Source organism: Thalassophryne amazonica, chromosome 12 (genome assembly GCF_902500255.1).
Source record: "Thalassophryne amazonica chromosome 12, fThaAma1.1, whole genome shotgun sequence".
Taxonomy (NCBI): domain Eukaryota; kingdom Metazoa; phylum Chordata; class Actinopteri; order Batrachoidiformes; family Batrachoididae; genus Thalassophryne; species Thalassophryne amazonica.
In genome coordinates this window covers 68,428,288-68,455,494 of record NC_047114.1, presented here as the reverse complement: position 1 = coordinate 68,455,494, position 27,207 = coordinate 68,428,288, and the positions used below count along the sequence as shown (strand labels likewise).

At 40.9% G+C, this 27,207-nt stretch overlaps 1 protein-coding gene across 1 annotated transcript in view; it reads left to right on the top strand.

The window, feature by feature from the left end:
* LOC117521489 (glypican-5-like) overlaps positions 1–27,207 on the top strand; it is a 361,302-nt gene that overhangs the window by 283,170 nt on the left and 50,925 nt on the right. The window contains 1 exon segment of the mRNA XM_034182796.1: positions 2,480–2,621. Coding sequence (XP_034038687.1) covers positions 2,480–2,621 — 142 coding nt within the window.

Genomic DNA, 27,207 nt, shown 5'->3' with positions numbered 1-27,207 from the left:
TTGATATTATTATTGTTGTAGTTGTTTGCAATATTTGTTCTAGTAATGTTTGCCAGTATAGGACCAATACAAATGATACATTTGTGTATGACTGTGTAAATGCACTCCTAGAGCACTGCAGAAATTAAGGATATTTTTGAAAATGCTCCTGCCTAATCAGGGAAATTAATTTATGACCCTCCTAATTATAAGGCTACTTCTTAAACCATTTGGCCACCACTTCCTAGTCTGTTCACATTTTACATTCAAATATTTGGTGTTTGTCTGAATTTTTGTGTGTGTGTGTGAAACTAAAAACAGACGACTTACAGTAATCTGCAGTTTTGCAGGCCTGACATAAAGAATACAAACAAACAAGTCTGCACTGGATTGGAGCCAGACACCAACTCTCTGTCCTGACTGTGGTTTCCTCAGCGACCTGCTCCTTAATGGATTCCTTTTCTAATTAACATGCTTTAAGGACAGCTGGACCAAATGGTGCTGTGTTGAACATCCCCTGGTAACTCGGGAATCAGCTCAGTACCCAACTGGTTATGTGTATGTGCTGACACACAAAAATTAACTGTTCAACAGAGGTTTTGCTCCAGAAGACATGGAATGTTTATTAAATTAAACTTGGTTCAGAGGTTTATCTGTCCAGAACAGGGGAATGAGTTTTTTTTTTTTCATTATCATTATTTTTATTGCTTACACATTAAAACACACATGTTTGCACAAAACTCAGATTTCTGTACAAAAAAACATCTTACAGATGACACATCTAGTCTTTGAGCATGCACCACAGAACTGCTTTGGCTTCTGGATGGCAACCACCCAGGCAGACAACCAGTGTTTCCCCATCTCTCTTCAAGTACTCATCTATCTGCCACAGAGAGGTGAAACCTCAGCATCCCATTGCCAATAGGATCTTCAGCACTAAAGCATCTGCATGCTGGATCATGCCTAGAGAAATCTGGCACATGGCTAATTGTCAATGATGGCAATGCAAGTGATACTCCTTATCAGAATCTCCCTAAGTAACCATTTCTTTGAGCAAAAGTCATAACATTGGTGGAAATACCAAGACTGGACTCTAATGGGCCCAAGCACCTTAACCCTAGGAAGTACCAGGCCAGAGACTCAGACTCTTGATTGCTCACACCTGTCACTTGTTTGTTCAGTTGGTTATTTATGATGCACCTTTTTGTTAGAGGGGTGCTGGTCGATTATTTCCAGTCCTGTCACTGTTGGTGCCTCTAGTCACACATGTTGTCCATCATCGTGTAATGTCACTGTCTCTTTTGAACAGTTGTTTTTCTTTGTGGTATTGAAGTATTTTTGTCACCTTCACTAAAGACGCAAGTTATTTTTGGAGTCACTGTTGTTATCCCTGCCACCCTTGGAATAATTAAATACCTTTGTTTCTGCACTTAACCCTTTTTGTGTCTGGCTACCTGCATCTTGGGGTCCATCCCAGTTCCAGTGGTTCAAATCATGACACAACTCAAGAAAGGTCACCTTCATACATCTAGTGTCAGTAACTGATCTTGTCAGTAAAGACCTCGCCCCCACTCCTCATTCCCACCTAGAATGCCTTCCATGATTGGTCCGTCCATGTGAAGGCCAGATGTTCACCAGAATTGATGTTGTCAGTTTTCTCATGAACTTTAGTAGCGTGGGCTTGTGTGTGGCACATATCACACATGTAGATATTTTTACAAACCCAATCACATACAGCCAACAACATGACATAAAAGGTCAAACTGAAAAAAATAGTAGGCATGTTTGAATTCCCACATACACCCTTCATACAAAATTTAAGCTTTCCTACTCCAAAAGAACATTGTTGGTTGTGTCAGGACACCTTTCATTTAAACAGGTGGGAACAAAAGCAGCGTTCATTTTTGGAAAGGAAACACAAAACAGCATTTGATGCAATTAGTTGTTTATATGTGTGGCAAGGAAATCACTAGCGATCACTGCTTTAATGGTTGTTAGAGGTATAACAAATCACAAAACTCATCGTACACACTGGATCATATTTTTCTTGAATTGAAACATTTTCAGCAGAAATGGGTTAGACGAATAGAACTTTGATTTCCGAGTGGAGCACCACTCTTCAAAAGTCAGGAAAATACTTTTTTGCCCCCCCCCTTGCTAGAGTTCACTGGACTAACAGCCACTTCAGGTCTGCCCATGCTTGTGTCAAGGAGAGCAGGGTGATACAGGGAAAATGCTCAGTTCCTCATATTTCACCTCATGTAATTCCTATTGAACAAAATATCCTCACATGGGCTAGCACTTTTGCTTTTAATACATCTGAACTATCTGGATCACTATTTTGTGCATTTAAGAAAATTACGTGTATTTTCAGATATATTAATTTACTTTCTGTGAGAGTTGGTCTGCGGAATAAATGCAGACACTGCAATTCCAGCAATAATATTTTACTCCAATACGTGCATCATAAATATTAAGTGAATTTGTGTTTGTGCTGCAGGAGATACAGGAGAGGTTTCCTAGGCTAAGCCAGCTAGAAGCCTGGGTGGAGCTCGGCAGTGGTGATACACAGGAGGGCAGTGCCACAGACTGTGATGATGAAGATGGATGTCAGTCCTCAGGAGATGACCAAGACCATAACCGTAAATAGCATGAATCTTTGCAAACACGCAAACACTCTTACACCAATTTTCTTTTCACTTTTCTGGTTGTCCAGCAACCTCATGGGGGGTCCAGAGAGGGTTTGGTGTTTTCTGTACAACTGGGCCTGTATCCACGAAGCAACTCAAAGAGCTCCTAACTTAGCCTAAAATTTCCTGGCAAGGAATCGTAGCATAAGAGTGAGCCAGCAGGTGTCTGAGAGCAACTTTGAGCAAGGAGGGGACAGAAACTCCTATTTTTGTGAGGAGGCGGGGTTGACCTCGTTGCTAGGTATGACTCAGTCTTCTTCGAGCTGTGATTGGTTGTCACAGAAAGGGGAAGAGAAATAAAAAAATGCGCTCTGCCTTCCTAGTCATGAATGTACAGTGAAATCAACTGATCATATAACCTGAACCGCATTAACACATGTAATTGTGAGGATAATGTTGTTATGATGATGCAACTTAGCAAAATTAATTGAATTATTACACAGCTTTCAAATGTTTCAACATACCTCATTCTCATGTCGAATATCTATTTATTAAAAGTGTGTGTGCATGAGTTTATTTAGTGCATTAATTGTGAGTACATAATAAAATTGTAAATACGTTACAAAAATACATGCATGACACAAGAAAGTAAAAATACTTCACATTTCCATTGTGGTCCATTTAAAATCAAATTAAAATAGATGGAGTAATAAAAAAAAATAACAATATTAATCACACAGACAACAATAATAAATATAATAATAATAAAAGGAATGATACTAAGTGTGTATATAACAAGAACCTAAACAAATTATACATACATTAAGACAGTAAATTAACATAAAATAATTACGTAGTTCAAGCTGATATCTTGTTACTGACTCACTGTTATCCTACATATGGAGAATATCTCTGCTTCCTTTGTCTTTTCTGCCATTTTCTCTGCTTAAGACACTCTTAGTGTTCTTGTCCTCCTCCCTCCTCTTACCAGTTTGGCACCTTAGGAGCTCTCTTAAGGCCTATGGTGCTTTGTGGAGAACTTTAATCTTACCAAGGGAAAATTCTAAGAAATGACTAAGAATTCGAGGAATTCTAAGATTTTTCTTAGAATAATGTCACTAGGAGGTATTTTTAGCCTTAGGCTGCTTTGTATATACAGGCCCAGGTCTTCAGGGTCCTGTTGGTTTCACTGTTAATATATGGTTGTGATATCTGGATGCAGCTGTTTAGTGGTAGGTCTCCCCACGGATCCATGGGGACCACTTCTGGAGACTTGGATAAGGCATACTTGCATCAGGAGGGAATGTAAGTTCACATGATCCAATGTGCAGGTGCCTCAGTGGTGAGCAACACAACACCTGGAAAAGGCCTCGGGAATGAAAACATATCACCTCAGTGCAGGAAATGGATACTGTTGTGGTTGGAAGTTTACATGCACTCATCATGAACATGAATGTCATGGTAATTTTGGGCTGTTAATGGTGTCTTTGAACTGTTCTTTCAGGTACAGCATACATCATTAATGACTTTTTAAAAGAAGAATTAGGTTCCCAAGTTTGAATTTTGGATCATGGTCAAAATTATACATACAGACACAAATATATATTCACTTAAATCTTTTAAGAAGTGGTGCTGAAGGCTCTAAATTGTATTTTAATGTGACATGGTCAATGCCTATTAGTGATCATGATTGACTACAACTCGTAGTTTTTCTTTCTTAGCATAAAAAAAGCACTCATTGGACTGACCAATACTCAGAACATCAAAAAAAAAAAAAAAAAAGCCTCTGGGAAATCTATGAAGGAGAATTGTAGATTTACACAAGTTGGGAAGGTCTCTTGGTGCCATTTCTAAACAAATGTAGATTCCAAGATCATCAGTTCAAACAACAGTACAAATAAGTTACTCAGATGTGTTACCAAATTGCCAAGGTCTGGAAAAAGATCAGAACTGTCACCCACAGATGAGAGGAAATTGGTTAGTATGTTCTGGAACAACCCAGCCACTAACAAAGCTCAGACCTCCCATGAAATGGAAACTGCTGGAACACCAACGTCACTGTCCACAGTGAAGTAAGTTTAACAATGCCATGGACAGAGAGGTGCCAGTCAAAAAAAGAAGCTCTTACACCAAAATAGACACCTTCAAACTAGACTGAAATTTTAAGGTGTCCATGTGGGCAAGGTTTTATGGTCAGACGAGAAAAGGATTGAGCAGTTGGCTATGCAAAGGTGAGTCTTTCAAACCTAAGAACACCGTACCAACTGCCATGCATGGTGGTGGTAGCATCATGCTCTGGGACTTGCTGCCAGTGGTACTGGTGCATTGCACAAAATGGATGAAATACAGAAGAAGGAATACCTCCATATTATTCAATGTCACCCCAGATCAACAGCTAGGTTGTTGAAACTCGGCCACAGTTAGGTGTTTCTACAGGACAATAACCCCAAACACACCTAAAACTGGTTCTAGCTTGGATAAAACAGGGATCTGGAATGGCCTTCCCAATTCTCCAGCCTCAACCCTACTGGAATTTTGTGTACTACTCTTAAAAGCCATGTTCATGCCAGGAAACTAACTAATTTAAATTAACTCTACCAATTCTGCCAATAAGAGTGGTGAGATATCCAGCCAGAATTATGCCAAAACCTTGTTGATGGCTACCAAAAGCATCTGGTCGAGGTGCAGCTTGCTAAGGGACAATTAGCTAGATATTAGTGGGGGTATACACATATATTTGTGCCTCTATATGTAACTGTGACCCTGTGTGGTTAAGAAAAGATGCAAAATAAATTAAAATTTGTGTACCGTAATTCTTGCTTTTTTTTCATGATGTACTTATACATACATATATGTATTCCACCCTTACACAAGAACAGTTCAACTTCTTAATAGCCCAAAAGTATCCTGACATTCATACCCATAATGACAGTTTGTAAACGTCTGACCACAACTATAGATGGCTACCCTCAGAAGGTGGCGATGGCCAAGTTGTCTGCCTGGATTATTCTCAAGCAGTACCCAGGTTGTGCCTTGTTTGTTGAATGCAGCAACATGTCACCAGTGCATGCCCCCTGATCACACCCAACTTGCCCTTTGGACATTGCAAAGACAATGCATTCTATTTCGCGTTTCTCCCCCACAATTAGCATCAATATATTTTGGAGGGTTGGTCCTAAATTGGTCCGTAATTCATCTACTACTTTCTTCCTAAGACTGCACAAAACATAGCAGTATCAAAGTTTCTTTGAAAAAGTGAGACAATTGCCTCAACCTCGTGCCCATTTTTTTTTTTTTCTCTCACACAAACACACCGCACACTGAGAAGGTGTTAGGACTTGTACTGACACTGATGAGAATAATCTGACATCTTCCAGATGCTTTGAATGCCTGATGTTAATGATCCCTAATTATTGGGTTGCATGTTTCCACCCACACACTCAATTAGGCGTGTCTGGTGCAAAAACCTTACAATGACACATACAATGGCAGCATGTCCGAGGTTAGGTCTAAATACTGTAGCTGTTAAGCAACAGCCGAAAACACCAAGTAGGCAGAAAGGCCCAATTATGCTGCTCTTTGTGAACATATTTTTATTTCCTCCAAAACACTTCAGTTCCAGAAACCATTCAGCTCAGTATTTATGGAACTTTGTAATGGAACCATTCTATCACACACTGTTGTACGATCAGTTACAAGATGAACCCAAAATTGCAGGCAGTAACCACACAGCATTTACAGGGAAAACAAAGGTGATTTATTTACCAGTGTACTAAAGTCCAGTCCAACAAATAAAGCGAGTCCAATACATACAACAGGAGTTCATGTAGCAACCAAAAACACGGGCAGTGGAAGGCAGCAAACAACCGGGAATAGACAAAGATAAAAAGTACAATCATGTTGCCAATTACAAAACAACCAGAAGGTGTCAAAGAATAATCTGGCAAACAGAAAGGAAAATGGTGCAGTACTAAATAGTGAAACAAACAAACAGATGAGTGACAGGTAGTATGAGTTGGAAATATGAAGCAGCTGTGGGGGAGACCAGGTGACAAAGAACATGCCTACAAACACACACAGAAACTGACAGAGTGACTGTAAACCACGAAAGTGCACTGGGGGTGAGTAGAACCAAAAATGTAACTTTGTAAATGTAAATTTAACCATGAGGACTTAAGAAGAAGTGTACTGGTTCTCTTTTTTAAGAACAAGGGTGATAGCAGTGGCTAACTAGCTTCAGTGAATAAATGCACTACCACATATTTCTTCCATCCACCCACTAAAACAGATGATTCTTATTTGTTTCACTGATCAGAAAGTAGATGAGCTAATATGTGAACTCACCTGTTTGAGTTGCACAGGTAGAAAAATGCATGGTAAGATTTACTGAAGACGTCCTGAAGCTGGTGTTTTTCACCTCTGAAGGGTGATGTGCAGAGATGCAGTAAGTACAGAGGTATAAAGTTAATTAGACACTGCATGAAGTTATGGGAAAGATTAGTGGATGCTAGGGTTAGAAAAAAGACAATGATCTGGGAGGAGCAGTATGGCATAATGCTGGATAAAGCACTACAGATGCAATGTTTGCACTGAGTGCTGATGGAATAGCATAGAGAAAACCAGAAGGAGTTGTATTGTATTCTTGAACTGAGACAAAGCTTCTGACAAGGTGTCAAGAGAAGAGTTATGATACTGTTTCATGAAGTCTGTAGTGTTAGAAAAGTATGTGAGGGTGGTGGAGCATATGTATAATCACAAGATCTCTGCAGGTCTGGTGTGAAGCTGGTAGAAAAGCAAATTGTATTCATAACTCAAAAGTGTGAATGCTGAGATGTTTGCCTTTGGGTCCAGCTTAGACAAACTGATCATTATGCATAACATACACTACTTCTTGTGTTCACAGTCAAACACAGATGCATTCAATTGTATTTGGACTGACAAATGATCACATAACAAATGTATAGGTGAAGACAACACTCACTGTTCACTGATTCCATTGCAGATGTCACTGTCCATGAAATTTATTTGTTCAATAATGTAATGACACGTTCAATGGTATTATGAGAAACAAAAATATTTACTTTACATTGGACAGATATGATGAATTTGCACTGCCGGCTCAAAATGCTGTTATGAAATAAACCAATCAGAAGCCATTGCTTTTCAAATTCTATTCGGCTCCTATCACCTTGCTTTTCTTTGTAATGTATTTTCAATTTGTCAACCTTTCTTTGTCTTGTGACAGCAGCACCAGTGAACCAATAGCAGGAGACAATCAATCAAATCCACTTTCTGAGCTTTACACAACAAATGCCATTAGTCTGTGTTCAAAAGACTAATGGCAAATGCTGATAGTCTCCTTTGGCTTTCACATGAATATCATGTTACAAGAAAATCATGCAAATTGTAAAAAATGATTGGTTCATTAGTGTTTACAAAAAGTAATTATTGTATTTGTCACATTGAGGATAAGTAGCAGCACCAATGCTCTCAGCACCAGGTCTGAGAGCATGTGCGATGGAAGCATCCAGAATGTGCAGCTGGTCCATCTTTCCAATATAAATATGGATCTGCCACAACCATGTGAAATGTGGGGGCCCCTTGGTTTTCTCCAGACACTGGGGTCATCATTACTGAGCAACTGGATGTTTCTCCAGAGAGAAACTGGACGTTTCTCCAGAGAAATGAAATATCTGATGTCCCTTCCCAATGCAACTAATACACCTCATCTTCATTTCCCATACCAAATCAGGGTATATATACGACTTCCTGTAAGGGCCCTTGACACATAACACGAATGAGGCTGAATGGCGCATGAAGGAAGATTCAAATGGTACTCATGAAAAATCGTAGCCACAGTCTAACGCCTCATACAGGAGTCGGCACATCCGTTCGGCCACAGCACATGCATTCCACATTCGCGTTGCGCTCATGCGGGAAACCCAAATCAAATGATGTCAAGATGAAATCATAGTGCTATCTGATCAACATCACTGCAAGATTTGTATGGCATGTCATACTCAGGTCGGACCATTAGGACTGCGGTTGAGGGGTTGCACAAAATGATTGTCCACGTCGAGCCCTGGCCGAATGTCACGATCAAGGCAGCCTTCACACCAGCGGCCAAATGAGGGTGAATGGTGCCCAAATGGCCGTTCAACCCACGCTTGGCCAAAGTCGAGGTGCCACCCATGAACTTCCAACAGCAGTAGTCGCAAGGCACTTAGAAAATACAGGTCCATTTGCATAGCTACCATGAATGTAGTGCCCAGGACAGCACTGCCAAGGTATGGTCAAGATGGTGACAGCTCAAAGGGCAGTCAGTGTGTCGTGTCCACCCCCCAAGCACCACGAATGGCGTGTGAGTGTGTCGTGCTCCCCCCCCCCCCCCCCCCCCCCAATCCAACTTTGTCAAGGTGCGGCCGAGGTGGTGAAAGCTCGAATGGCACCCGAAGTGCAGTGCGATTGCTGTCTAGCGCAGCGTGCACACCTGGACGGGCCGTCATGTCCATGATAGACATCCTCCCATGGGTTACACAAACATGCCACCAAACACATACTGTATATGTCATGATGGGTGTTTGAGAGCTGTCAAACATCCATCATGCACCCATACCACCACAACAGAGATAAAATAAAGTGTGAACAGTGACAGTTAGCAGGGGGGCGTGTCACTTGTCAGTGATATGATGTAATCACATACACTACAGTTATGTGTTTGTCAGGTGACCATGGTTGACACGTAATCACGTCATGGGCTGGATGTCATTCAAAATCTACAGAGAGGGAGCACCATAGCCCACGGCCAGTGATTGCATTCCTCCGCGCCGCAGCTGACTGCCGCGTCAGCGCGGTACAAAAGTGGGGAATACATATGGTGCAAAAATCTATGATTCAAACGCCTTCTCATCTGTGATTTATAAGACAGTTCTGATTGTAATAATACTTTGCATTTAACTAACTGTAACATGTGTTTGTGACAAAGTAATACTAGGAACAAAACCCTCATCTCTTTCAATGAAATTACTGAGGAAGAAATCTTAAACTTTTCTTCAAGTGAATGATATTTAAATATTTTATGCCAGTGGCAGGAAGCATACATTTAGTTGTTTTTATGATAATTATCATAACAATTAGTCATCACTGAATCTGCTTCCAGTGTGACCTCAGATCACAACACTGAATACAACATTGCTTTTATGTCCATTACATGAATATTATAAACTGTTCCATTGACACCTGACAATTTAATTATTTCAATTCATTAAATGAGTCTGAGGGGTGGTGGACAAGTGGTTTGTACACTTGGTTTCAGTGCGGAAGGTTCCCGGTTCAAACCTCACCCCTGCCTCATTTCTCTGTGTAATGTGAAGTTGTGTCAGGAAGGGCATCTGGTGTAAAACTTGTGCCAAATCAATATGGACATCCACCTTAGATCTGTTATGGTGATCCAGAGTAGAAAAAAAGGAAGCAGCCAAATGGACTTACTAAATTCAGGTGGCATTGCTTCATATAGGAGGTTATCTTGCCTATACATACTTTGTCTGAACATTTGTTTGCTTCTTGGTAGGCGTAGCAGAGCTCTCCTTCACTTTAAAAGGGGTCGTGACCACCCACTGTTCTGCTAAGAGAGACTTCATTACCAAGCTAATGAACAGCAGTAATCTGCTGAGAACAGACTTGCTGTCTCTATTATCGCTCTTGCATGATGTAGCAACTGCAAAATTGACTACAGAGAGAGAATGTATGCATGCAGTCTTGAATTACAGTATAGATCTTCCTATATATTTAATAGTGCAACAGGTTCCAGGCTTAGTGCATACCTTGGGAAAGTTCCTAATTTTTTTCAAGACCACATCTGCAAACCTGTGTTGACTTTAGCCCCATTTCTGCTGCAAGATCTCATCCTACTTCTCATATGTCATGAACCTTTACTAGAATGGCCTCGTAGTTGTCCTTCTCAGCTGTTTTGCCTCCATTGCAGTGATGACCCACTGGGCTCATGCAGCTACATATGCAATGAGAGCAATCATCTCATGCTTGTGATAGCTAGCAAGCAAACAAACTTCAACATTATATGTAAGGTGACCAAAACTTTTGCTATCAATTACAAGCATCCAAAGCTAGCATGCTATTCATAAGGAAAAACCAGAAGTAAGTTATTCCACTTTATTTGGCTTCCCACTGGCTTGCTAACATAATTCACTCCTTTCAAGCACTTATAAATAATATTTGTATTTCATTTGTTGTTTACCTGTCTGCAAACTTCTCAATGGAGTGTTCTCCACTGCAACGCCCATGGTTGAACAAAGCAGTGTCCTTGCATTGCTGGTGTCCAATAGTCTGTGCCCCAGTATTGCATCTAATTCGTTTTACCACCGGTTGAGGCAAATTTGTTGTTGTGGTCTTTCAAAAGCACTTCAGCCTTGTAAATTTCTGTCATTACTGTTTCACTTATTCATAATGGTGATGAACAGATGACAGATGATGTCAGACAGGCGTCTCCATGGACTGTGATGTTTGCAGATAACATTGTGATCTGTAGTGAGAGTAGAGAGCTGGTCAAGTCTAGCCTGAAGAAGTGGAGATATGCTCTGGACAGAAGGGGAATGAAAGACAGTTGAAGCAAGACTGAGTACATTTGTGTGAATGAGAGGGAGCCCAGTGGAATAGTGCAGTTACCAGGAGTTGAAGTGGTAAAAGTAGATGAGTTTAAATATTTGGGGTCAACTGTCCAAAGTAATGGAGAGTGTGGTTGAGAGGTGAAGAAGAGAGTGCAGGAAGGGTGGAGAAAGGTGGCAGGAGTGATTTGTGACCAAAGAAGATCAGCAAGAGTGAAGGGGAAAGTTTACAAGACAGTAGTGAGACCAGCTATGTTGTACGGCTTAGAGAAGGTGGCACTAACAAAAAGGAGGCAGAGTTGGAGGTGGCAGAGGTGAAGATGTTGCGATTCTCATTGGGAGTGACAAGAATGGACAGGATTAGGAATGAACATATCAGAGAGACAGCTCAGGTGGGACGTTTTGGAAGACAAAGTCAGAGAGGTGAAATTGAGATGGTTTGGACATGTGCAGAGGAGGGACCCAGGGTATATAGGTAGAAGGATGCTGAGGATGGAACCACCAGGCAGGAGGAGAAGAGGGAGGCCAAAGAGAAGGTCTATGGATGTGCTGAGGGAGGACATGCAGGTGGTTGGTGTGACAGAGGAAGATACAGAGGACAGCGTGAGATGGAAATGATTGATCTGCTGTGGTGATGCCTAACGGGAGCAGCCAAAAGAAGAAGACTGTTTTATTGTGTGTTTAATTCTGAGGGTGTCCAGGTGCTCTAACATGCCACGTAGTCTTTTAGTCTTCATTGAGTACTCAGATATTCTCTGGACCTCCATTTGTCAAATGAATCCAACAATGCCTGTATCTTATCCCTTGTTCATCTGACACTGCTGTCCCTTCTGTTTCACTTTTCTGCTTGCTTTTAGATACGTTTCTTGTTGCTTATTATCATCTTCTCCTGTTTGAGATTGACCAATCCATGTCTAGCCCTGCCCAATGAGTTCTAAGGGCTGCTCAGAAGTATCTACTCTGTAGCAGAAACTTATTTTGCTATCGAAAATAACCTTTTAGGGGTGGTCCTTGTTGCGGAGACAGACAAAAGTATTGGACCTCTTAAAGTGGCCTGTGAATTGCTGTGATAGAAATGGGCCTAAAGCATGTGAACTACATGCAATGTGTCCTGTAGTCCTATCGCCTAGCTGTGGCAAATAGATGCCTACTTATTGGAGGTGGGTGATGGACTGCGGCCTACCTAGGTGGTTGCCAATCAGGACTGTTAGTTAGACTTGGTCTGACCTGTAACCAATGTCACAAATAAGAAAATTAACCAGTAAATCTTTAATCTCCCCTACAGCTATGAAGGTCGTCTGTTACGGCTTGTAGCATGACTGTAACTTATTAAGTGTATTAACTCAGGAACCACTATGGCTGCTCCTTCCAAAGGAGCTATTCATTTGTAGTTAGCTAATTAACGTCTTTAAAAGACCCACAGTGGCACATTAGACCACTATCTCTCCATTAGGACAAGAGAGACAGACAGAGGAGACTTGATGTCTTTGCATCAAATTGCAGAGCAGCACTTTGTCTGGTGCTGTAATTGCGGCTGTTCTGGCTGCATTTTTCTTTCTGTTAGAATAAATTACACTTTTCATTTATGCTTTTTGTGTACATACATATAAAAATAGAGGTAAATCCAAGAGAACACTGTTTTGGGGTGTAACATGGGCTATAATGGAAGAGAACAAACAAGACAAGCATTTGGGCCCAAGGGGTTTGTGGCAATATGTAACAGTTTTAACAGTGTTGATCAAAAAGACAGCAGTACTTAACCAACATTTCCATGCATCTAAAATCAGGTAGCGCTTGGTTTTCATAATGCAATAAGCCCTTGGGCACATGAGCTACAAGCTCAGATTTCTCGTCTAGTTTGGTCCTACCTACCTGGCAGCGTAGGGACCACTTATCTCTTGTTGCTGGAAAATGCCTTTATCTAACCTAAAATGCTCATAATTTTTACTCTGCTTTATGCATTTGCTGAGCATTGCAACACAGCCACTGCCAATCCAAGGCAGTGTGACATCACCTCTGGAGAGATCTGAAAATGGCTGTGCACCAACACTCCCCATCCAACCTGATGGAGCTTGAGAGGTGTTGTAAAGAAGAATGTGCGAAACTGCCCAATGACTGGTGCACCAAGCTTGTGGCATCATATTCAAGAAGACTTGAGGCTGTAATTGTTGACAAAGTTGCATCAACAAAGTATTGAGCAAAGGGTGTGAATATTTATGGACATGTGATTTCATAGTCTTTTATTTTTAATACGTTTGCAAAAAAAAAAAAAAAAACAACTTTTTTTCATGTTGTCATTATGGGGTGTTGTGAGTAGAATTTTTAGATGAAAAATGAATGTACTCCATTTTGGAATAAGGCTGTCACATAACAAAATGTAGAAAAAGTCTTAAAGCTGTGAGTTCTTTCTGGATGCACTGTAGGCATTACACTGACCATTAGAAGAATATTTGGAAGGCCATTTAGGATTACTTCTGAGAAATTCTGTGGCCAGACCAAGGTTAGCAAAAACATATCCATAACTGTATGACCATTTGCTACAAATGGTCAATTACCTGGCACATGTGCCTTTGATAAAAATTAACATTTCTTTTGACTGGGATAGAAAAATGCACCAAAAGCACCAGTTATGAAAGTATAATTCACAAATAGAATTATGCACTATGAGATATATATATATATATATATATATATATATATATATATATATATATATATATATATATATATATATATATATATATATATATATATATATATATATATAAATGTATATATATATATATATATAAAATGTATTCATTTATTTATTCATTTATTTATTGCAGGGGTGAGGGACAAGTCATTTAACTCGGGTTGGCCTGTGGGTCACAGTCCATAGTTTCAGTTTAAATCACCTTCCATTAAGAATAAATAATTATGAAAGTTTTGTGCATTAGTCTGCATACACAAATATAATCACTTACACAGTTGCACACATAACCCGCATGGTGCAGTGGCTCAGTTTGGCACAAGAAGCCCCAAATCAGCAAGTTTTAAATTTAAGGCTCAAGGGCACCAGAGTGTAATCTGTACTCCCCATCCGTCAATGCCCATGGTTCTGTGTGTCTTTCATTTTCTCTCTCTCTCTCTTACACACACACACACACACACACACATTAGGGATTTGAGTTGAATATGCAGTTTATGCTTCGGTAACTGCATAAAACGCATTCTCCAGAGATGCTGTTTCCATCATCGGAAAGTCCGGCACACCAGCTGGTATTGTGTAACTTGTGACACAGTGTATGACTTTGATCCAGAGATAACTGAGCCTGCTAAGGCTGCTGTCTTACCAATGTGTTCAACAGTGTTGCCACAGTTACTTTGAAAAAGTAACTTAGTTACTTTACTGATTACTCAATTGTAAAAGTAACTAAGTTAGATTACTAGTTACTTTTTTAGTTACTTTTCCCAGCTGCCGACAACCCTCTGCCACCTCAACATGACAATGATACCTGTTTTGCCAAAACTCACTTTATAGTCACCCTTTCTTGACTTCAATGAAAATAAATACTTGTTTTATAAAAAGTAAAATAAAGACGTCTTTCTTGACCTCATATTTAACTGTTGACAGCACTGTAACAGTAAAACTTGCAATTTCGAGCCTACATTGTTTATAAAGGTAACTATTAAATTCTAACATTTTTCTAACATTTAAATTCTCTCTAAACATTTTACTTGTCGAAATTATTATTATTTTAAGCAATATTAGTTGTAGTAAAAAACGGCTTCAAAATTGCACCTTTAATCTAGGGGTGTTGTGGGGGAGGGGGCACATCCTTGCCCCACGCCTCCATTCCATCTGGATTCGCCCCTGCATTGGCGTTTGAGCACAATTCTACTAGATCAAGCTGCATGTATCATGTTTGAAAACCTGTGAGATGGAGAGTAAAAAGTTGACATTATATAATGACTGGTATGAGGGGACGTGCATTTACACAAGATTTGTGATATGAACTTCCATATCGGTATGGAAGCATGTCCTACCATAAAATACAACCATTTGATTCAATCTAACGTGAGAGAGCAGGGTTAAGGGGTTAGTTTGGGTACTTGTTGTTAATGTTCTGCCAAGCTCGATGGATCTCTTGTTCTTCCCTTCATAGCTCCTTGACTGAGCCGTTGCTCTGTAGCACTGATGTGTTTCGAGGCCAGCTGGCCAACAGATGTGCCTGTGTCCCTGTGCGGATATTAGCAGTGGGACTGCCATTTCCCCCAGCCTTTCATCTGGAGCTCAACAGACTGAGAGGGAACCCTCAAGGGCAGAGCTTGCTAAACGCATACGTTAAAGGAAGATCCAACATAGCTTTAGTTGTACATAAAGACGTGCTTTGTTTTTTTGTAATAAAAGTAGGAAGAATGTGTGACAACTTTAGGCGTGGTCATCCTTTTGATTATGCAACTTTTTCGATGGCTTTGCTTTGAAATTTCACAGCAAAACATGAAAAATAAAGCATAACAATTCCTAAGTACTCATCTGATGGCATCACCATAAAAAGATTTTGCACCCACTCGCGGAATTTTGGCTTTTACTTATTGTTATTGTAACCCAAACCTTGACAAAAAACACATTTCTTATCATTAAATGCAACACAGCTTTACACATGTGCAGAAAATTGCATGAATATGCATAAAATGTCATGCTTTACTTTTAATATATCATACAAAATATGCTATGAGTACATACTGCATTGCATGCCTCTCAGTGAGGTATTTCTTATTAATGTTATGTCAAATCATGTAGTAGCTGCCATCTTGAAGGGCATAAGCAATGCAGAGGAAGGTACAAACAAGCATGTTATTGCAGTTTTTCACAACACATGGGTATTTTATTGGGACTTCAGAGATCATGCCACATTTATATTGTACTGTTGGCTGTGGACAACCATTCTACCATTATGTAGGCTGACCTGACACAGCAGATTGGCTGCTGAGTCAGAATTAGAAGGTGCAGTTGTATCAGCTAGCTACCTAACACGTTGGTTTTGACTGTCATCTGGTAACAGATTTCTCCTTTGGCTGAAGTCTAATTTATCAGTCAGATAGGGGATCAAGTCTTGTGAAGTATTTACATGTTAATGATGGACAAATACGGCACTTAAAAATTGTTGCCAACGTTGAAGAACAAAGCAAGAGGAAAAACTTGAAACATTTTGTTTTGTGACAGCATACTGTTGTGTCCAGCCCAGTCTCATGCTTTTTTTTTCATGACACCATCATGAAATGCATCACATTTTCATGACGCAGTCAAGTTTAGTTCATTATTTTTAACCCTACCCCTACTCCTAACCATAACCCTAAACATATTCCACCCACCATGTCACCCCAAATTGCATGAAACATCACAAACTAATACATTAAATCACTTTTTGTTATGCCATCACAAACTGGCGTGAGATTGTGTTACTACCAGAGCCAGCAGTTGTGTAATTTTCCTCGTATTCTCAAATGATTTGAACATTTACTGCCGTGTGAATGCAGTTTTTATGTTGGAGAACCTTATCTTGTGTTTGATAGGAAGTTGGCCATAGTCGTTATAGCTAGTTGTATAGCATCTACATGTGTGTATGCCCCTCAAAATGGCTGTGGTCTTGTGGCCAATGACATCCTTGAAAACACTCTAGGGCTGTCCCAAATGTTATATTCTGAGCTTTGACTAGTTGCCAGTAAATCTGCATTTTGGATCCAGGTCACATCTACACATTTCATTGAAAAATCACAGGTCTGCTGACAAAGCAACATTCTGACCAAGTCATTAACATGTCACATCCAGAAGTTCGCAGATGACACAGCCATTGTTGGATGCATCAGAGATGACAGAAAGGAGGAGAACAGGAGCCTAGTGAAGGACTTTGCTGTCTGGTGCCACACAAACCATCTACAGCTCAACACCTCAAAGACAAAGGAGCATTGAAGTCCAGACCAAGTCCTCAACCAGTTCTAATTGAGGGAGCTGAGGTTGAGGCTGTGGATTCCTAACAAGTACCTTAGGCTGTGGCTGGACAGCAAACTGGACTGGACAACCCACACCAACCACCTGTACAGGATGGGACAGAGCAGGCTGTACTTTCTGAGGAGGCTGCGCTCATTTAACATCTGCAGGAAACTCCTGTGGATGTTCTACCAGTCTGTAGTAGCCAGCATCCTCTTTTCACCATTGTGTGCTGGGGGGCAACACATCCAAGAAGGACACATCCAGGCTGGACAGACTGATCAGGTGGACTGTCTCCATGGTTGGCATGAAACTGGACTCTCTGGTGACGGTGGCAGGGAAGAGAACACTGGACAAACTGCTGGACATTATGGACAATGTCAGTCACCCTGAGACTGGACCACAGACTGAAAAACTCCTTTGTCCCTCAGGCCATCAGACTGTACAGCTCCTCACTCTCTCAAAACCAGTGGTACAGAACGGCTAGACCCAAGTGCAGTCAAAAATCAGCGGCAGTATCAGAAGCATTAGGCAAGGGTGTTGTCCAATTAACAGGCAGGCAGTCCGAAATACACAGCTAGAAAACAGGTCAAGACAAACATACAGAACAGGGCTATGAAGCAATAGCAATAAGCACAACAATCTGGTGAATAAGCAGTGCAACCCGTGAAGCTTATATACACACAGGTGTTAAGCTACAGATTAGGAACAAGTGTGTGGAAAGCACCAGAATAAGGGTGTGGTGAAACAGTGTGCCCTGCCCACCACCAAGAAAGACCAGCAAGAGAGATAGGGATAGACAAAACCCAAGCAGGAAAAACCCATCAAGAGAAATCAAATACAACAGCATCAAACGACCTCACTAGAGAGAACAGAGCAAACATAATGCAAAAAAGTCCAAACCCTGACAACACACTAAGGGGGAGGAGGAGTAACAGGAAGACAGGGGTCAGGAATGAGAGGAACAGTAGTAGCCAGTAAACCAGTAGTGGGCAGTATTTCAGGTATTTATATTTGTATTTACATTTTGCAGATTGTTTTTTATTTTTACTTTTAAAACTCTGTGTGCTGTTACACAGAGCTGGGCCCTATAATCTCTAATCTCTTAGCATTCAGAAAAAATTGCATGTGTGATTTAAATAATTGGTTGCAGCTGTTTTGAAGAAAAATTATTGAACATTTTATCCTATCTAACATTACTGTTTAACAGAGGTGGGACGAAGTCACTGTCAAGTCATTCTCAAGTCATCAATCTGCATGTCCCAAGTCAAATCTCAAGTCAGCTTGCCAATAATTGGTGGTCATTATGACTTGAGACTTGACTTGGGACTTGCTGGTTCATGACTTGAGAGTGACTTGAAGGTGACTTTGTCCCACCTCTGCTGTTTAAACTGCAGGTAAAAACAGTTTGTTATGGACAATACACAACAGACATTAGTTTGTGAGCTCGGCTGTTTTTATAAAGTCAGATACAAGTCAACTAATTACAGCATTCAGGTGATGTTTCATATGTCACGTTCCACAAAGTTGCATATCTGGTACACTGCTTGTCTTTTCTCACTTAATTCATATTTTGCAAGTAATTCCAAATCGCTGAGGTCCTTTGGCCACTGTCAAAGGAAGCAAAGTGACAGAGATGTCAGGCGGTTAAGGTGAAATGAGATGATTGCTATTTTTCCACTTCTTTAAAGAAATTAAAATGTGGAAATAAAATAGGACTACACAAATTTGTAGCCAACATGAATTTTGTAGCTGGCTTTGAAAAATTCAAAGTGAATATCCGACTTACAAATTTAAAAGTGACTATCATCTTATCAAGCGAATATCTGATAAACTGCATATTTGGGATCAGCTCTAGAACACCCTATATAATGTAAGCTGAGCCACAAAATAGTTCTATTGAGAACGTTCTAAATGTATCAATTACATTTTTTGTTTGCATGAGTGACTTACGAGGAGAGAATTTTTATACTAAAACAGGCAGTTATTTTGTTTAATGATAATCACAGTGTGACACAATCACCTTTCACATTTGCATCTGTCTGTTACTTTGCCCTTCTCAATACCGTGTTGTCTTACAGCAGCCTATTTTATTGCGATAGATTTCCATTTTTTGCCCTGTGGTTTTTAATGGTAGTTTGAAATCATATTAGCTTAAAGGGTCCCCTAGGCACATGGCCATCAGAATAGAATGGTTCTCATTAGCCTGCATCATCATTTCCTTTTTATAAGAAGAATCAGACAGTCTTTATGATTGAGCCACTCTAGCATACCCCTGGCACTACTGCTGAGACACTAAGAATTTCTGGTATGGCAACAGGTTATAAACCAAAGGAAATAATTGGTGAGTAACAGCCTCTTATTGAGGGGAAAAATGAGACAAAGAACCTGCCGTCATGTAAAATATGTATGAAGTTTATTAGCAGTGGATGAGAAAAACTAGTGGGTAAATGCTATGAACCCAACTATATAGTAAATGCCGGCTTCTCCCTTGTTTCACTTGGGGTCACCACAGCAGACATGAGGTGAAACCGCATGTTGATTTGGCACAAGATTTACACTGGATTCCCAATGCAACCTCCATTACATGGAGAATGGTGACCTTGCAAAGGGGGGGGGGGGGGGGCATTCTACATTGGAAACAAGTACACTTAACCATTAAAGAAGGAGTTCGTACTCATTAATAAAACAAGAATTTTCTCAATAGGTAGAAGTTTCCAAACAATAAATACCATTTTTAAAGTGGTGCCCATACTCATAACTACTTCTTTACTGAAACCTTGAAGTTAACTGGACATGACTTGTGTTCCTAATGCACTGTAGAGCAGGGAGCTCACTGGGATAAGTACTTGGGCTACCAATATCTAGAACTGGGTTTCATTCTCAGTCTTGCTATCTGTCCATGTCTGTGTACAAGATACTTCACCTGCATTGTCTTAGTCCACCCAAATTTATAAATGGGTGCCAGTCTTGTCCATCCAGGAGGAGTCATAAGGCGCCTTGACTGCTCCTTCCCAAGTACAGGACCAACAGACTGAAAAACTCCTTTGTCCCTCAGGCTATCAGACTGTACAACGTTTCACTTGGGGATGAGGAGAAGTAATAAGAAGCCCAAGGACAGGAAAGAGAGGAACAGCAGTAGCCAGTAGCAGGCAGTATTTCTGGTATTTATATTTACATGTTGCATTTTTTTGTTATTTTGCTTTTTTTTTTTTTTTTTTTACTTTTGATACTCCGTGTGCTTCTTAAATCAAATCAAATCAATTTTATTTATATAGCGCCAAATCACAACAAACAGTTGCCCCAAGGCGCCTTATATTGTAAGGCAAGGCCATACAATAATTACGGAAAAACCCCCACGGTCAAAACGACCCCCTGTGAGCAAGCACTTGGCAACAGTGGGAAGGAAAAACTCCCTTTTAACAGGAAGAAACCTCCAGCAGAACCAGGCTCAGGGAGGGGCAGTCTTCTGCTGGGACTGGTTGGGGCTGAGGGAGAGAACCAGGAAAAAGACATGCTGTGGAGGGGAGCAGAGATCAATCACTAATGATTAAATGCAGAGTGGTGCATACAGAGCAAAAAGAGAAAGAAACACTCAGTGCATCATGGGAACCCCCCAGCAGTCTAAGTCTATAGCAGCATAACTAAGGGATGGTTCAGGGTCACCTGATCCAGCCCTAACTATAAGCTTTAGCAAAAAGGAAAGTTTTAAGCCTAATCTTAAAAGTAGAGAGGGTGTCTGTCTCCCTGATCTGAATTGGGAGCTGGTTCCACAGGAGAGGAGCCTGAAAGCTGAAGGCTCTGCCTCCCATTCTACTCTTACAAACCCTAGGAACTACAAGTAAGCCTGCAGTCTGAGAGCGAAGCGCTCTATTGGGGTGATATGGTACTATGAGGTCCCTAAGATAAGATGGGATCTGATTATTCAAAACCTTATAAGTAAGAAGAAGAATTTTAAATTCTATTCTAGAATTAACAGGAACCTTAAGGTACCTTGACACTTGCACAAATTTGATCTGCGTATTGGTACACAATCTGCCGTGCCAGAGACTAAACTCGTTTGAAACCATTGTCAACAGTTGGAAATTGTGCTCGGCTTTGTGCAGTTGCTCAAAGAAAATTTTAAACTGTTCAAAATCTCTGGCACGCATTAATTATGTGAACTTCATGTGAACATTGTGCAAACAATTCAAAAACACTGTCAGTGTGAGTCACTGCATCAGCGGAGTGCATCACAGTGCAGCTCATTTGAACAATTATGACAAGATATTAAACCTATGATAAACACAATTTTACAGATACTCATAAGATGGAATGAAAATGCAACTGTTTTACCAAGCTATTACAATATAAGTATTACAAATAATTACCTTTGAAATGATTCCAAATATGTTCTCCACACCATGAGGACAGAGAGAGAGGGGGGGAGAGAGAGGGGGGGGGGGGGGGGAGAGAAAGAGAGAGAGAGAGAGAGAGAGAGAGAAAACTACAGCTGTGATTAGAGGTGGTTTCATCAGTCAAACTCTGAGAGCAAATGATTAATCCACTACAAAAGAAGTACTTTATGCAATGCAGCGTCCAGTGGCACAAAGCGCAGCATCCAACGGAACACAGCGGGTTGCACTGGCACGATGAATTGTGCGGCACTGCGGGGGTTAAATGCATGCAAGTGTCAAGGTACATATAGACTCATCTTCTTCATGGTACTGTATCCAGAGATAAACACAGGCACTAATGGGCCTCAGAGTGTGTATAGGACATTGTGTTTTTGCAAATGCTCCCACACCCCCACCTGTTCTGCTGTGAATACAACACTGTTGCAACAAACAGCTTGTCTCCTGGGAATTGGAATGGGAATTGCCTGGGAGGGTAACTCCTTGAACTGTCTAGATATGCCTACTTGCACTGGTAACGCAGAACAGAGAAAATAAAGGAAGACATTCCAGTGATATTGAAAAACACAGTTGGATAAGCAGGGATGAGTGTTATTTTTTTTCTTAGCTCAGCCTGGTATGCAGGGGAAAATATAGGCAATATGGAACGAGAAGGAGTTTCGCTTTGAAACAGGCTCTTCTATCGAAAACAAAGCATCCAAGCTGTAGTTTGAATGTAAAACAGTAGTGTATCGGTTTTAGACAACAGAAGTGCATTAGCATTTCATGAGTGGTTAGATAATGGAGATTGGCTGCAGAGAGATTTTTCTCTATTGACTACCAGTGTGCAGGTCTATATGTGTGGATGGATCAAGTCAAGTCGCATCATTAAAGGTCTATCATGTTGGTCAGGAGTGAATGCAGAAAAGCCCTTCTTCCTTATTCATAATTGATGTGGCAATCAGAGCTGAAGCTGGAATAGACTGTTACGCTGGAGGACTGGGAGGGAGCTGAGTTCTCACTGCTTTAGCTGATTTCACATCAGATAACAAGGGCCACTGAGCGTGCATGTAGCGCAGAGTTTGAAGTAATTTCATTTTAAAGCTGGAGTAGGTTATACAACCAAGAGTTTGTGTCAAAGTGCTCGGCTCAGCTGCACAATCAAACATTCATAACATCACTGTGAGCCCATTTTCCCACCCCATAAATATTTCGCAAAACCCTTTGAAGTTCAAAAAAGCAAGTATCAATTACATCAGCTGAAGTCAAAAAGACTGGCAAAGTAACAGAAGGCTGCAGCTTCCATCTGCCCCGCTTTCATTTTGTTTGTGCCCTGCTGTTACATAGTGTCACAAAACCGGTAGCACCATAACAACAACAACAACACACTGCTACATCAGTGGTTGCTCACTTCAGCTTTGCCATCATAGCTGGTCCCAGTCAGCTCAGATCTGGTAGCATGTGCTGGTGGCATGCATCACCACATCCATCTCACTGAGAGTGAAACCATCCTGAGTCCAGGGTGGCAACTGTTCAGACAGACAACTCATCCATCATCACCACTTGCCACAGTATTGGGCTTTTCCAGGCACTGGGGTTCTCAAAACTGACAGAATTACATGATGGATTGTACCAAGAGAAGCATGCTGCAGGACAACAAAAGTTTTCGCTGGTGTTCCATCCCTATTTAAGTTTTACGCCTCACCATAGTCTTCAGAAGTAACTGTTTGTTTGACATGAAGTCATTTCACTTGTATCCAAGGATACTCTGAAGAGACGGATTAACAGACATCACTGTTGGTGATTGGCTAAAATCCACGTCCCACAACCAGATTAGATTAGACAGAACTTTATTAATCCCTTGGAAAGACTCCCCCAAGGAAATTAAGGTTACAGCAGCATTGTATAGAAGCACACAGAGTATCAAAAGTAAAAATTTAAAACAATTTGCAAAATGTAAATGCAAATATAAATACCAGAAATACTGCCGACTACTGGCTTACTGGCTACTATTGTTACTCTCCTTCCCGTCCTCTGTCTTCCTGTTACTCCTCCTCCCCCTTAGTGTGTCAGGGTTTGGACTTTTTGCATTATGCTTGCTCTGTTCTGTCTAGTGAGGTTGTTTGATGTTGTTGTATTTGATTTCTCTTGCTGGGTGTTTTCTGCTTGGGTTTTGTCTATGCGAGTGAGAAGTTGCACAGTCTGATGGCCTGAGGGACAAAAGAGTTTTTCAGTCTGCTGGTCCTGCATTTGGGAAGGAGCAGTCTTTGGCTGAAGAGGCTCCTCTGGTTGCTGATGATGGTGTGCAGAGTGTGACTGGCATCATCCATAACCATGGCATTGTCCATAACCATAACCTGCCCACGCCGTAATACAGGCAGCACCATGACCCTAAAGATCTAGACCTTCATTCTCCTGCATCATCATTGCCAAACACCTCTGTCTATGGACCTCACAACTCCAAAACCTCTTCCTAGGCATCTTTCAACCCCAAAGGCTGAGAACCCAAAGATAAGAATGTCCCACGTGAGAAATGTGAATCTTCCTACAAGTTCAATGTCTCAGTCTAGGAAATCCTTGAAAGCCTTGATCTTAGTCTTGGCTCAGAATTATCACAAATCCAAACATCCAAACAAAGTCCTCACTCAGTGTTTAAAGTGCTGCAATCACAACATCCACTAATTCCACAAAGCAAACTCACAAAAATGCAACAATACAATATTGACAATTTGGGCATAACCATCACACTGTTTGAGAGGGGATCAGATGGCAGGTTATAGTATTTGTATTTTAATGTTAGCATTGATTTGCAGATGCCAACATTTTAAGTTCACAGCAGATTCAAGATAGATCCGCATGTTGAAGTGGCAAAAGTCTTATGCTGGATGCCCCTACTGACAAAATTTCACATTACCTAGAGAATGGGTATAGGTGGTCTTAAACCAAGCGCTTTCTGCTCTGGGGACAAGCACACTAACCACTTTGCTACCATGCTGCAGATGCCAATACGTAAGAGAAATACAGACATGGGAAGCATGAACCAGTCCTTTCTGTGTTGAGTTTGCCTGTTCTCCCCATGTTTGCACGGTGTCTTCCAGGTGCCTTGTCCCTAACACTTCAAAGGACATGCAGATTGGAAAATTTATATTGACCAATTAACCATAGGTGTGAATATATTTGTCTGTTTACATATGTCAGCTCTGTGGTAGATGGATTACCTGTCCGGGGTGTACTCTACCTCTTGCCCAATGGCTGCTGGAATAGGCCCCAGCCCCCTGCTACCCTTAAATGGGTATAGAGAATATATGAATGAAAGAATACAAATATACAAACTGATAAGTCACCTTGTTAGCATGTGTCCTCTGGACTGTAATGGATGATAATAACAAGTCTGCCAGAGTATTGTGCAAGGAACATAGCGAGAGAGTGAAAATGAATGTGCATTTATCTCTGCATCTTTCATGCTTCTGAAACCACAAGGACAATGTGACATCTGCCAATTCAATGAGGCATCTGATATATGAGTGAACACGTGTAACGTTAGGTGTGTATGTGTGCATCAACACTGAGCCAAATGACTGTTCTGGGGGGGGGGTTGTTGTAGGAGTGTGTTACAGTGATGAGTTGCACAGGGCCCTTAAATTGTCTCTTGCTTTCTCCTCGGTATTCTCCTCTATCCTGCTGACCTGTCACATTGACTGGTGGAGGTCACTGTTCTCCCAGGGCCCCTTTGTTTATTCGTTTCTCTGTATGTGTTTCACTCTCGGTGTGTAGGGGAATAAATCTTAATCGTGACAAAAAAGCTTTATAGTTTACTATAGCGAAGAATCATCCTGGGTAGATTCCATTACACTGATCTTTGCACCAGGGTTACCATGCTTGTACGCCTGCAGCTCAGTTAGCTGGAGGCTAGGATCTACACCCCAATGGTGCCCCAATGTTTTTGCCCTTTTTGCCCTTTGAGTGGCCTGCCAGATACCAGTCCTGGATTCCATGTCCAGGTTGCTTGTGAACCAGTGGGGCAGTTCCCAGAGAAGAGAGTTGAGAGAAAATAATTAGCATGTTAGTGTGAGTCCAAACAGGGAGATTAGTTGGAATGGGTGACAGGGCCCCACATAAAGAGTGAGTTGTGGACAAAAACAGCACAGTGTTAGATAGCCTGTAATGAGCTGTGGGAATCCAACTTTCTCTTGCATCCATCCTTTACCATATCCACTTTATAAAAAAAAAAGTGTGAAAAGACTTAAATATTTGAGTGTTTGGAAAGGTCTGCAATGGAATGCTGTAGCATTCTCTAGATCTGAAACCATTTTGATCATTGGTTATAACTGACTAGTTCAGGCTTGGCATATGTATATCTATGCAAAGTTTTTCAAAAGATGCTGATTGGTTAAATTTAATGGGCTTGAAACAAAACATAATAACAGTACAGGTGAAGGTGCCAAAAGCTCAGCTGCAGCACATTGGCGCCACTTTTGATTAACACTAGAGGCAGCAACACACAGTAGCAAAAAAGCGTAGCATAGAAGAAACCCAAAAGAAGCCAACTGTAGTATTGTTACCATGGCATAAATAGAATATCAAATATATATATATATATATATATATATATATATATATATATATATATATATATATATATATATATATATATATATATATATATATATATATATATATATATATATATATATATATACACACACACACGAGGTCTATTAGAAAAGTATCCGACCTTATTATTTTTTTCAAAAACCATATGGATTTGAATCACGTGTGATTGCGTCAGACAAGCTTGAACCCTCGTGCGCATGCGTGAGTTTTTCCACGCCTGTCGGTTGCATCATTCGCCTGTGAGCAGGGTTTGAGTGAGGAGTGGTCCACCCCCTTGGCGGATTTTCATTGTCAGGAAATGGCGGAATGATTTGGGCTTTTTTTCCATCAGAATTTTTTCAGAAACTGTTAGAGACTGGCAGCTGGAAACCATTAGAAAAATTTATCTGGCTTTCGGTGAAAATTTTACGGGCTTCACAGAGAATAAGGACTGTTACTACAGCTTTAAGGACGGCTTTAAGGATGCTCGGCGCGTCGCGCTCCGTGCCGCCATCGAGAGCCACAAACCACCGCATCATTTCTAAACGAATGGCTCTGTGGATCCGAGACCATCGTGTGCACTTTCTCTGGTTATCACAAGAGCTGGACATCAGCCATTTTCTGGCAGATTTCACTTTTAACAAGAGATTTTGTCATGGAAAGCCGCGCAGAGGCTTTGCGCGTCACGACCGATTTGCTGATGGAGCGAGACAAAGGAACACCTCCATTAAGAGTGGAATGTGCCGTTCATTTCCAAACTGGACGCTGTGTTTTATCCCGGACGTTGTCTGACTAGCACAGGAATTGTGAAAAGACGTGGACATCAGCACTTTTTCGGCACATTGAGACACACGTGCGGAGGAATTCCTCACGTCGCGGCAGTGCCGCATGGCGCACAGCAATGCCGTGATGAAGCCTCACGGGACATGTTCTGGCATGTCCAGGCACAATTATTATTATTATTAATATTGGTTCCTTGGAGATTCTTCAAATCATGGACAATATTAATGACCACAGACTCTTGTGTGAGAATGCAC